This window comes from Apodemus sylvaticus, chromosome 11 (genome assembly GCF_947179515.1).
Source record: "Apodemus sylvaticus chromosome 11, mApoSyl1.1, whole genome shotgun sequence".
NCBI lineage: Eukaryota > Metazoa > Chordata > Mammalia > Rodentia > Muridae > Apodemus > Apodemus sylvaticus.
Genome location: NC_067482.1, coordinates 18,812,110 through 18,825,397, shown reverse-complemented (window position 1 = coordinate 18,825,397; position 13,288 = coordinate 18,812,110). Strand labels below are relative to the sequence as shown.

Below are 13,288 nucleotides of genomic sequence, written 5' to 3'. Positions count from 1 at the left end.
TATTGTATGAATGATAGTGCTAAGCATTGTATAAGACTTTCTAAGCCTTTCATAAATATTGACTTAATTCTTATAACAAGTATTAAGAGTGAATTTTAAATTATAGAATATAAACGTCACATGTTTAGGGTCTGAGAGTGAATCAGTGCTGAGCTCATTAGCAGAGGACTCGTGAATATTTGTCACATGAATGAAGACACAGTGATTGCTAGACCCTGTAGCATGAAAGAGCTATGAATTCTGGGAGAAAGGATGGTATGTTTCCCACCTTCCGCAGGTGAAATGTCTTATAAGTGTTAGAGAATGACGTGTGTGTTTTACACGTCATAGCAAAAGACAAATCAGCATGGAAATTCTATCTAAACCATAGCCACACTTGTATAAACAACTTGTGTGTAAGTGTGAAAGCTAAAGGGCAGGATGCAGAGTGTGATGCACGTCTGGGTGAAATCAGCAGCTGGGAGGCCTTAGGCCATCTCCGTGGGGCCTTTGTGGGACTCTGGTTGTTTGGTGCTGGCTTTCCCCCCTAAGCTCTGCGTCCACACCTCAGGAAGCTCATCTGCATATTTCCAAGGCTCGGTTCAGCACCTGACAGAACTCCTCCATCATGCTGGTTAATAACATCAGTTCTGGTGCTACACGAACAGGGTTGGGTCAAGTTCAGAGATATTAAAAGCAATTGGGACCCAAGAGAAATTGCTTGATGTCTGTGAACTTTGATTACATGTAAAGGAGAAAGAAATGACACCCACCCTCACAGAAGAGGTTTTATGATTAATGAGACAGTTTATTAAAAATATGTTCAAAGTTAGGCTTGGTAGCACATGTCTGTCATCTCAGCACTAGAGGCCGGCCTGAGCCCTGCAGCAGTGCCTGGCAGGTAGGTGCTGCCTAATTCATTCATTTATTTTTATCTAAAAATTTTCACACAATACATTTTGATCATGGTCTCCCCTATTCCAATCCCTCCCAGATCCTCCTTGTCTCCCTAACCACTCAGCTTCATGTTCTCTCTTACTTTTCTCTCAAATAACAAAGGAAAACAGAAAACCCAAAACCAAAAACAAAAATACTCAAGACAAAAAAAAAAAAAAAATCAACAAGACAAAAAAATGCCCAAACAAATCAAAAAGAGACAAAAGGCACCGCCCAATGGGGGTCTGGAGACACAGCTTAGCAGTTGAGAGCATTGACTGCTCTTTCAGAGGACCAGACTTCAATCCCCACCACCACACGGTGCCTCACAACTGTTTGTAACTCCATTTCCAGATCTGGCCTTCCTCATACACAGAGACAATAGACACACAGACAAAACAACAATGCCCATAAAAAGATGGAGTTCATTTTGTGTTGGCCAGCTATTCCTGGGCACAGGGCCTGCCCTGGAGTGTGGTTGATACGCCCTGCCTCTCCATTGGAGGAAACGGTTTTCCCTTGGCCAGCAGGGATCAGTTGCAGACCTTTCTCAGTTGTGTGCTTCCTCCCATCTCGGTACAGGGAGCCCAGCTGGCTTGAACCAGCTGGTCCTGGTCCTGGTCCTGCCACCTAATTTAAATCTGTACTTAGCAAAGCTAACAAAGAAAGATGGAATAAGGCTAAATTTAAATTTAGTCCATTAGTTACTACAGAGAAAAATTGGGTGACTTAGGCATCTGCTAGCGTTGTTGTTATTCCTGACTTAAATGCTAAGTTGAAGCAAATAGTATCGTCAGTGTGAGGGACATTATTCCTCATGAGTAGAACTGCAACTCACCTCATGGTCATAGAAGTGCCCGTTGATAGAGGCTCGGTGGCTCTTTAGCATTCCCATCCTATCTTTTCTGTATGTCTCCGGGGCCCTCATCTTTTTTCTCACCAAAGCTGCCTCACTCATGGTCCTGTAGAGCAGTGGGGATTCTGGCTCTTCCTCTGCGTATGGCTTCAGAGTGCTGTGGTAAGATAAATAGTCTGGGAAGAATAAAGACCACAAGCCCGCATCATTTAGCTGCGTATCTTCTTGCATCTCAGGGACACTGGCATGCTTTTGTTAACAGGAATGACTGCTATTTCCTGGCAGGTCCGAGCTATTCACTGCTTGGCTTGGCTTATATGGACTTATCAGGAGCTGTGTGAGCCTGACAAGGCTGCTAGGGAGTCGTGTCTCACAGGATTCGTGTGATCACATGACTGGTGTTTCCAGTCTTTTAGTCTTGCTTTATTGGGGGTGTAAATTATACCAAATTTTAGCCTGGAAGAACTGAACAAACCTGTTCTTCTGTCAGTCTGGACTCAGCCAGGTGAGAGAAAACCACCGTGAGCTGAGGAACTTCCACATGAATACCATACTTCGAAATGTTGGGACCAGGCCTGCATCTCTGTTTAGTTCCTATGCCAAGCTTATCAGACCTTTCCTAAGAAGACAGACTCTGGGCCTTAGTTCCCCCTCCCGAGAAATCACTCTCACAGAACAGGGAGGCTTAAGAGAATTTGCCCCTAAGTTTCATAAAAGCAAAGCAGCAGTGTGCTCTAGGCTAGTGCCTGCCTGTGGTACGCCACCCAAGCGACGGAGACAAGTATGCTACCAGGCTCCTGGGGACGCTAAGAAGCACATGTGTGTGAGTTCATCGGGTAGTGTTGTGTAAAAGGCAAACGGTTAGGAGTTGTGTTTTATGTTGTTAAAAAATGCACCACACTGATAAGACTTTGATACCAACCTTCCGGGGAATGCCTGGCTTCTGATGCTAGAAATTGGGTCCTGTCCAGCTCACTGATACGATAAAGATCATCAAATTCTCCCCAGCGAGTCATCCTCCTATGAAGTAACAAACTTGTAAATGAGACTCATAAAAAGTTTATCATGTTACAAAGATTACAGTCATGCTAGAGTGATAAGCGTAAGTTTCGAACACAGTCTATATGTTTGGGGGCAAAACAATTCAGGTATATCCTGAAATGCAACATTACATAGATTCTGTAAAATGCATGTTCAGATATGGAGTGTAGAAACTAACATGGCCATGAATGCATGAATATTTCATAAGGTTTTGGGGGAACTAGATAGAAAATTGTCATTTACACTCAAGAATCAAGTACCCACAGCATGAAAACAGTTATATAAAGCGACTCTAACATTATAATACATGGTACTTATTTAAGGACTGAACTGCTTTGAAAAATACACTATATGAAATAGAAATGTATGAAAACATTCTGCACTAGGAGATTATTATCTCGTGTAAAGTATTAGCAAATTTACAAACATTCTACTGCCCAGAACACATGGAGCGAGCATGACAACTGTTTACAGAGATTATCATTCATTTTGATTTTATATCTGGCCTTAAACAAGTTGGTTATATATCCTCTCTTGGCCTCCCTGTCCTCATTTATGAAATGGGAATAATCATAGTATGGGGTAGGATAGAGTTGTTGGTAGAATTTAATGTTGTTAATTTATGTAACATTCTTGAAACATTGCCCTGAACATAGTTAAGCACTTAGTATGGATATTATCAGAATAATCTCATCTTGAGTGGCACCACCACCACCATTATCATCAGCACCATCATCATCACTGTAATCACCACCATATGAATCCATTTCATGATGGATCAGGCACAACTTGTGGTCCAGTGCATTTGTGTACCACTCTAGGCAAATGGACACTACTATTTGGGGAAATGCTTCTTGTCCTGTTTGAGCCTCTTCCACAAAATCCCTTACACCATGAGCCCCAAGTATTTACACTTGGGTTATTTGTGACCATAACTCTACCCAAACGTCCCTGACTGGTGGTTTGAATGATAATGTTCCCCAGAGGCTCTTCTGTTTGAAGACTTGGCCCCACCATTGGCTTGGGAAAGTTATGGCAAATTGAGGAAGTTGAGTCTTGCTGGGGGAAGTATGTCACTGGGTAAGCTTTGCACCTTTATGCTAATTCCTCTTCTCTGTCTCACTGTCTCTGTCTTTCTGTGTGTCTCTCTCTTCTCCCTGTGTGTCCATGACAATGTGATCATCCGGTTTCCCGTTCCTGCAGCCATACAAGGCTGTCTTCGCCAAGATAGACTCTGTCCCTCTGGAAGACAGACTCTGTCCACGTGGAATCAAAGCCAAAACAATTTCTTCCTTGGGATGCTTTTAGTCATGGTGCTTTATCAGAGCAGCAGAAAATAACAGACCACGCCTTAAGCACCCACAGCAGGCATTGGCAAAGCAAAGCTACTGTTGTCCTCTTGACCTTGAAATTCTCCTGACATCTTTTGTAATCCTTGTTTTCATTTTTTCAACAGCCATAAGAAGTAAATAATATGATCCTAATATATTTGCTAATGAACTTTCAAGCAAACTCTACTGGCTGGAAATAATGCCAGTCAAAATACATGTCAAAAAGTAGAAGAACTCTACCTACTAGCCGTTCAAGTCTCTACTCACATTTTACCCATAAAATATGAGAACCATAGCTCCATAGAACAACCATAACGAAAATCAAATGTTTTCCCCAATTTGCATTATTAGAAATTAATATTTGAAGTATTAGAAATCAAAAGTAGTCCTGTTTAATCACCATTGAAAGAGGGGGAGGCAATGGGCACTGGGTACCAAGGAGAACCTAAAACTAAAATGCAAAGCAAGCAGATGCTGTTTCCTATGGGGATGGGGGTGGGGCAGAAGTTCCTACAAACGATGACTTATGGTGAGTGACCTGCAAAGGTGACAGCCACCTGCTTGGCTTTCTTAGCTTCTTGTAGTGGTGTGGGGCTACAAAACACAGGGGCTGAGACATGACTCAATGGATTCGTCTCTGCCTCTCTCCTGTGTGCCCCTCCTTGCCGAAGTTCAGAACAACTTCCTTACCGTTTGGGAGTGTGTAAGTCAAGCCTTCCATGCACTGTGTGCATGACTAAGCTCAAGGGTGGCTGTCTGTACTTCTCAAGCAAGAACTGGTTAGAACTTTAACATCAAACCATTGAACATGTGCAAACATGGAACAGCTCCCGTTGCTCTGGCCAAACACCAGGAAGTGTACCGGGGTGGGGGGAGATCTAAATGCCGGAGAGGGGTTGTAATGAATCGCAAAATAAAACGGAGGAAGAAATTTGATAGGCAAATAAAATGCAGGTACTTCCCTATCTATAACATAAGAAAATAAGACATTACTGATGCAAAATATATGCATCAGTATATATTTATTAACAGAATATACCTGTTCACTTCTTGATCTTTATTTCATTCTGCCATGGCTTGCCTAAAATATGCCAACACCGACTTTAGAGAGATATTAAAATAGAAATGAAAACCAGGTTGAGCAAAACTAACCCCAGCGAGACTCTTCTTGTCTGTTTTCTTTCTTTTTTTTTAAACACACAATTTCTATAAGAAAACATTTGGCCCAGATACGAGAGATCAAAGTCCCTCCTACGAGTCATTTCCATACTGGCAAATGGTCAGAGCTCAAACACACTGGTGTATTTTTAAACCTTCACCATCCCCACTGGGGTAGTACTTCCTCAGTGTGACTCATTGCTGATATGACTAAAACAAACCAAGATAAAATGAGTGACTATTTTCCTCAAAGGAATGGGAAGATGCTCAACTGGAGTTCTTGCAGCTGAGCATACACTGTCCATGTCTTCCACTGTCTCCTAAGCCACGGGGACAGTAAGTCTGAGCAGCAGTGTGAAGTTCTGTTCACAGATGCCAAGCATGGACAAGGAATGAGAAACGCTTTGAAAGAGGGGAATGGTCAAATTCTTTACGGTTTAATGGGGCCCATAATTTAAATGAGTCACCTAAGAGGAGGTGATCAAAGGAGGGAGGGTTCCTAAGACTGAATGGAAGCAGAGAACAGTACCTTGGGTGTTTCTATAAACCATCACAGACAGGCCAGGGAAAGACATTCTCTCTGCAGCGTGCCTTCATGTCTGAAGACCTAGCTGACTGTACCAACTAAATAATGCTATCATGCTTGTGTGTGTGTATGTGTGTGTGTGTGTGTGAGAGAGAGAGAGAGACAGAGAGAGAGAGAGAGAGAGAGAGAGAATCAGTCTGCACTGTATGCATAAGGGGTGGGGGTCTCTTCCTGCTAATTCTTACTAGAATAATAAGATTGATGGCAGAAGCACACTTACAGTGCTTCTTGTTATAAGTCTTGTTACTGTGCTAAAGGACAGGCTAATACCTCCAGCGTTCTAGTACATGTCTGGTTGCTACGGTGAATCACAGGCTTATGAAATTGCCTAGGTGTGTTTTCTCAACTTTAAATAGCGAGGAATAATTTCTGCTTGCTTCCGAGCTATTATAGCTTGGACTTGAAATGTCCTCCACAGGCTCGTGGGTGTGAGCACTTGGACCCCAAATGGTAGTGTTGTGTTGGGAGGCTGTGGATTCTTTGAGACCATGACCTAGTTTGCAGAAGTAGGTCACTGGGGATGGACCTTGAAGATCCTTGATCAGAGCTCCTGCTTCCTGCTTTGCTAAGACATAAACATGCTATGGCTCAAGCTCCTACCGCTTGGCTGGAGTCCCTTCAGCCACCAAGCCTTCTCTATCATGGTCTGTACATCAGAAAACTTGAGCCAAAATAACCCTCTCCACCTTACGCTGCTCCGTCATGCTTGGCCATGCTGATGAGAAGAGTTACCAGCAATGTTCTTGGGGAAAATGGGCTCTGCAGAAGGAGGGAAGGTGGTAGTTTCTAGTCTGCTATGGCATAGGTAAGAACATTATCCACCTCCTGTCCCCACCCCTGGCTCCTGACTCACCTATAATTTCCATATCTTTCATTCAAAGCTAGTATGCTGAATTGGTGAGGTTAGAACATCTCCTTGGATCGCTATTAAAATAATAACAGCTTAGCAGAACTGTAGAAGTGCCTACCTCCTCAACGTATCGCTGTAATGCCTCATACTTAGGAAGTTTTAATGAACCGGAAGGAAATCAAGATATAGCAAAAGGGGTCTGCTCCCCCCAAAAATTTGGCAGGAGTTCTTAGGCAGATGTGAAATGTTATCACTAATTTTTCATTCATATCTTGCATAGTTCTTTTTTTAAAGCAAGGCTCAATCACTTTTATATGCCCTGACATATATATATATATATATATATGTGTGTGTGTGTGTGTGTGTGTGTGTGTGTGTGTGTGAGACAAGGTGGTGTCTAAGTTTCCTTATTTGTGGCCAAAGATCAGACTATACAAATGTACCATCCTAGCATCTGTCTCCCAGTTTCTCGGCTCAGAGAACTCCAAGTCTTCCAGTAATGCATGGGGAGATGGGAGTTGTGAGAATTTTGGTGACAGAAGATACGACAGGAGTGAAAGATGGAGAAGAAAGGAAGCAAGCTCTTTTAAGAATACCATTTTGAGTAATTATGTTTTTTTTTTTAAATTATAAATTGTAATAACAAAACCCCATCTAAGCCAAACGTTCAAGCTATGGTTGCACCCGCCTGTGCACGGAGGCAGCAGCTCTGTGCAAGGAACTTCAGGTGTGCTTTGCTATATTTTGCTAAACAGCTCTGAACATGAGCATAATTCAGATTCCTGCCCAGAAAGCAAGAAGAGTTCCTTGTTCCAAAGACTGGACAAACTGAAGTTTTCATCTCTGTTTTAGGAGGTCAGGTCGGGACTCTCCAAATCTTGCTGTTCTATCTAGTCTCTTCTGGTTAACAAATGCATTCTCCTGGGACATGCAAGAGAGCAGCCCAGCAGGGGGCTCTGGAGCCCGTGCAACAAAGGTCCCTTTGGTCCTGCTATGTGGGAACTGGGATCTTACGCAAAGTCATGTAACCTCAGAGACACAGTTTTCAATCAATGACTCTATGGAGATGTTGGTGTTGGTGTGAATCAATGACTCTATGGAGATGTTGGTGTTGGTGTGAATCAATGACTCTATGGAGATGTTGGTGTTGGTGTGAATCAATGACTATGGAGATGTTGGTGTTGGCGTGAATCAATGACTCTATGGAGATGTTGGTGTTGGTGTGAATCAATGACTCTATGGAGATGTTGGTGTTGGTGTGAATCAATGACTCTATGGAGATGTTGGTGTTGGTGTGAGCTTGTCTATAAGCATCCACACACAGGATAGGAAACCTGTGCTAAGAGCACAATGAAAGCAGAGAGCAGGGCCATGTAGGGAAGCACAAGGGACGGACAACCACTTACCCTTTGCTGGAAAAGGTTTCCGCTGACTTCAACAGGTCAAAGGAAGAGATTTGCTTCTCATCTTGTATTTTTAGCTGTATGGGTCGCTTGACTCCCCAGAAAATGTCCAGCATCCCTTCAACAATCAGCTGTCCATCTTCGGTCTAGGGAAGAAGCCATTACCCATAGTAAATCGGTTTTGCATTATCTATAGGAATGCTTTAACTGAAGATGTAGAAAGTCAGTCTAGACATCTCCCAGGATGGTTTATTTGGCTTCTCAGCCTATCTGCAAAACTATTCTAATTTTGAAATAGTCTTTTATTTTTAAAACAGCATACCTGGTAAAATAAGCCACCGTGTGTTTTGCATGTCCACCAATAAGTATACTGTGTTAAAACGCCTTCTCAGCTCTATCCTTTGGATTAGATGGAGTTATATTGCTTTAGTTCCATTTAACTTAAAAATGTGACAGCTTTAAAAACTATACTGAATCAGAAATTAGAATAAATAGTTGCCAAAAGACTTAACAGTTATTTGAATAAATGGGAGTAATTCAAGTTATAACGTTATGTAGTTCAAAAGAAATGTTCACGAAGAGATGGTGGTGACACATGCCTTTGATATCAGCACTCAAAAGGCAGGGGGATCTCTGTGAGTTCCAGGCCAACCAGGGCTATGTACTGAGATTCCATCTCAATAAAAGAAAGAGAATGCATATAAAAACATACTCTATAATACAAAACAGAGCTGGGGAACCTGAGCTCTGAGCTTCAACGCTTGTGTAAAAAGCCAGGCATGACTGTGTGTGTCTATAACCCCAGTGCTGGAGGCTGCAGACAGTCTGAGCTCGAGAGCTTTCTAAACAGCCAGCTTCACCCACAGCTACAAGCTTCTGGTTCAGTGAGAGACCTTGGTTCAAAGCAAAAGTGATAGTAGAGACATCCTGCTCACCTGTGACTGTGGCATGCATGCTTGCATACTCACAAACATGCAGCACCCCCACACACATACACCCCCACACATACACCCCCCCCCACACATACACCCCCACACACATACATCCCCACACACATACACCCCCCCACATACACCCCCACACACACATACACCCCCACACACACATACACCCCCCCACACACATACACCCCCACACACATACACCCACACACACACATACACCCACACACACACATACACCCTCACACACATACACCCCCCCACACATATACCCACACACACACATACACCCCCCACACACATACATCCCCACACACATACACCCCCCCACACATACACCCCCACACACACATACACCCCCCCACATACACCCACACACACACATACACCCCACACACACATACACCCCCCCACACACACATACACCCCCCACACACATACACCCCCCCACACACATACACCCACACACACACACATACACCCCTCACACACACATACACCCCCCCCACACACATACACCCCCGCACACACATAACACACCCCCACAAAACATTGAGATGCAGTTGTGAAAAAAATAATAGTTTTTGATGTACTCACTCAAAATAAAAACAGCATAACAAAAGGAGTAAATGTGTAAATGAAGAAAATTAACACACAGGTGTATTTTTTTTTACAAATACATGAAATATTCAGAATAAAGCAATCTTCATATAATTCATGTTCAAGCTTATCTTTTATAGCATCTATATAACCTCTTTTATATTAAGTATCTTTTTATTAAAATAATATATCGTTTTAGAAACGTTGAGACTATAGAAGCTAGAAAGTTATAATAAAAATCATTGACTATGGCTGCTACGGGAAGGCAATTGTTAGGCGTTATCAATGACTACAGTATTTCTCCTACATTTCTAAAGTGTTGTTGCTGTGCAGCATCACACAGCCGCTGGAACGCAGCGTACTCATTTTAACAAACAACTCAAACTTGGCTTTACAGATGTAATGTGACTTGTAACAATCCCACGCAGGTGGACACGAGGCACCGTCTCACGTCTCACTGCAAACGGCGTTACAGTGCACACCTCTCCACACACATTGCTACAAATGGCAAGGAAGCAGTGTATTTACTGTTTATAGCATTATCCATATTTGAGAACTACTCCATGCTTAAGACAGAAAGCAAACGCGTCTTCAGAACTACTTGTATGCTTTTTTTGTCAAAAATGCTTAGAAACTTGCAGGCATCCCAGGCCTACTATTTTGTGACATAGCCTATGAAAATGAATACATTTTTATTATTAAAGATATTAAATTAAAGATATATCAGCTTCTTTGGGCCACATGTCTATGAAAATGAATACATTTTCATTATTAAAGATAATAAATTAAAGATATATCAGCTTCTTTGGGCCACATGTCTAACTAGATTCTAGACTTGAGCTTACCCTAACCCACCATCTATATGGCAATAGAATATAAATATAAATCTGTTCTCTGTGAATCAAGCTATTGCATTTCCTTAATGGGCTTACCTGCCCATATAATATATGCAGATTTTTCTGGTTTTCATAGAAAACATTGTAAGCCTCCAGTAAAGAATTGAGTTGTTCCCTAAAAGAAAAAAAATGAAAAGGAACATTAACAAGTCACAATCAGTCTTAAGCCTTAGAAGAGTTAATATAGTACTTTTTACTTCATTAAAGTATGGGATTAAAAAAAATGTTTCTGTGGAATTGTTATTTTCCTGCCATTTTAATTTAAGGTACATCATGGATTCTGAAGCATTCTTAGAACATTAACACATTTTATGTATGCTAATTAGTAATTAAAATCCATGGGGGGGGGTGACTGAAGACAGGAGAGCTTGGTCAAAGGAGGCAGCTATGAAGCAAATACGGTTTACATTTTACTTTGTTTTGTTTCGCAACAGTTTAACCACCTGTTTCTCAACAGTTAACCACCTGGACACTAAACACCTGCCACACGTATGACATCACGTTCTCTTTGATGTTAAAACAATGACCAGCTTAACTAATGTTTGCTGCTCCAGAGGAATCTCAGTCAAGTGACAGGTGGACCCTGTGGGAGGCACAGGTGACAGGTGGACCGTGTGGGGGACACAGGTGATGGGTGGACCGTGTGGGGGACACAGGTGATGGGTGGACCCTGTGGGAGGCACAGGTGATGGGTGGACCCTGTGGGAGGCACAGGTGACAGGTGGACCCTGTGGGAGGCACAGGTGATGGGTGGACCCTGTGGGAGGCACAGGTGATGGGTGGACCCTGTGGGGGACACAGGTGATGGGTGGACCCTGTGGGAGGCACAAGTGACAGGCGGACCCTGTGGGAGGCACAGGTGACAGGTAGGCTCTGTGGGGGATACAGGTGACAGGTAGGCCCTATAGGGGCACAGGTGGACACTGTGGGGACTCTGGTACCTGCTATGTGTCTGTCCTTCCCTCTGAGTCATCATGTCTGGAGAGGCTTACAGACTCACCTAGATTACAGAAATGGCCTCCTGAATCTATTATGAATTTTTGACCACAAGAATTACTTTAATGTGAACTCGGCCATCTTTCTCCTTTGTCCAAAACTCCTCAATATCTTCTCAGAATAGAATCCAACATCCTGTTGCTATGGTGACCTGAGAGCGGGGGTTGGGGGTTGATCTACTGCTCTGTCACCCCATCGACCTTGTCCCGAATTACTCGCTCCTTCGCTCACTGCGCTCAGCTTTCGTGTCTCCTGGCCACGCCGGGTCCCCGGACCTTTGACTTTGCCCATTGCTCCTCTAGAATGACCCCCCTCTGCCCCCACACTGCTATCTTATGCATCCATTTTCTTTCTTTATTTAATCAAACGCCAGTCACCGGGCTGGAGAGGCAGCTCTGGCTGCTCTTCCAGAGGACCTCGGTTCTGCTCTCAACATCCGCTTGTTGGCTCACAACTGTCCATAGCACCAGACCCAGAGGATCCAATGCTTTCCTCTGGGGCCTTCTTGCACATGGTACACACACATACATGCAAGCAAAACACCACACACATGCACATAAAACTACTCCTCCCCATTAATAAAGCCACCTGTGTAAGGAGTCTATCTTGACCATCTATTCTAAATCTCTGCCTCTTCCAATACTTCATACCTTGCTTCCTTTCTTCATGATGCCTCTATCCTTTAATGAACCATAAGTGTGATTTGTGACTTCCTGACTTCCTTCCTGCACCCATTTTTTTTGAGACAAGTCTCACTATGTAGCCTCGAATGGCCTGTAATTGACTGTGTAGACCAGGCCACGGGAGCTGTTGTGTTGGTTTCACTCGCTGACCTCTCCTGTTGATTAGAGTGGATGTGTGCTCATCATAAGCTGTTATTCAACAAATAAGGGCTGAAGACTGAACAACGGGCTCTACTGTTGTTGTTGTTGTTGTTGTTACATGTTGGAATCATAACACATGCTTTCCTTACTCACATTTCCTCACTTCCAATTTCCCGTGTGCACATTTCCAGGGGCCCACACACTCCGGGCAATGATCATAGAGAGAATCCCAGTGAAGGATTCGGGGCTACTCTTCCCCTTCCCAAATGGCTTACTTTAAATTTTCTATGTTAAAGAATATTTCTGTTCCAAATTTCACCGGTCACATTGATTTTCCTCCTGTAGGGTCATTACTGTGAGATACTTCCTTTAAAGTTGTACAACCACTAAAATGCATGCTTGCCCTTATTAAGCTTTTGTGGTTTTATGCTAGAGCAGCACGAAGAAGTTCAGGTGCACTAGGGATGAGCATCGTCCAGCTATGCTGAGCTCAGAGCATCATTATGAAAGCACAAGAAGCCTTATGTAATCTTACCCTCAGCTTCTGCTTCTGGCAAAGCCCAGTATGTGGCCTGGCACAAGTCTTCGAAGCATCCCTCAGGACCACACAATGGAAACGCTAAGTCTCCGAGCAGAGGTGAATGCATTCTACAAAGGCCTTTTAACTCCGTGCATCTCAATTCTAGTTTACAGACCCAATGGAGGATTGGTGGAGGTAACATTGGGAAGAAATGCTAGCTTGTGATTACACTAATACACCAGGTTGATTAGGTGAAACTAGGGTTATAAGAGGATAAGGAGTTAGCCCTCCGTGTCTGCTAACTCAAGTGAAGCATATAGCAGAAAGCCTGACCTAATGCTATTCCATCATACATGGTGGAAACACTGTGT

At 43.2% G+C, this 13,288-nt stretch overlaps 1 protein-coding gene across 3 annotated transcripts in view; it reads right to left on the bottom strand.

Moving 5' to 3' along the window:
• Positions 1-13,288, bottom strand: part of Rassf6 (Ras association domain family member 6) — a 36,156-nt gene that overhangs the window by 4,194 nt on the left and 18,674 nt on the right. For all 3 annotated transcript variants that reach the window (XM_052199281.1, XM_052199282.1, XM_052199283.1), the window contains exons 3-6: positions 10,614-10,692; positions 8,144-8,286; positions 2,694-2,791; positions 1,754-1,947 (exon numbers count right to left, since the gene is read on the bottom strand). In XM_052199281.1, coding sequence (XP_052055241.1) covers positions 1,754-1,947; positions 2,694-2,791; positions 8,144-8,286; positions 10,614-10,692 — 514 coding nt within the window. The remainder of the gene's footprint in view (positions 1-1,753; positions 1,948-2,693; positions 2,792-8,143; positions 8,287-10,613; positions 10,693-13,288) is intronic.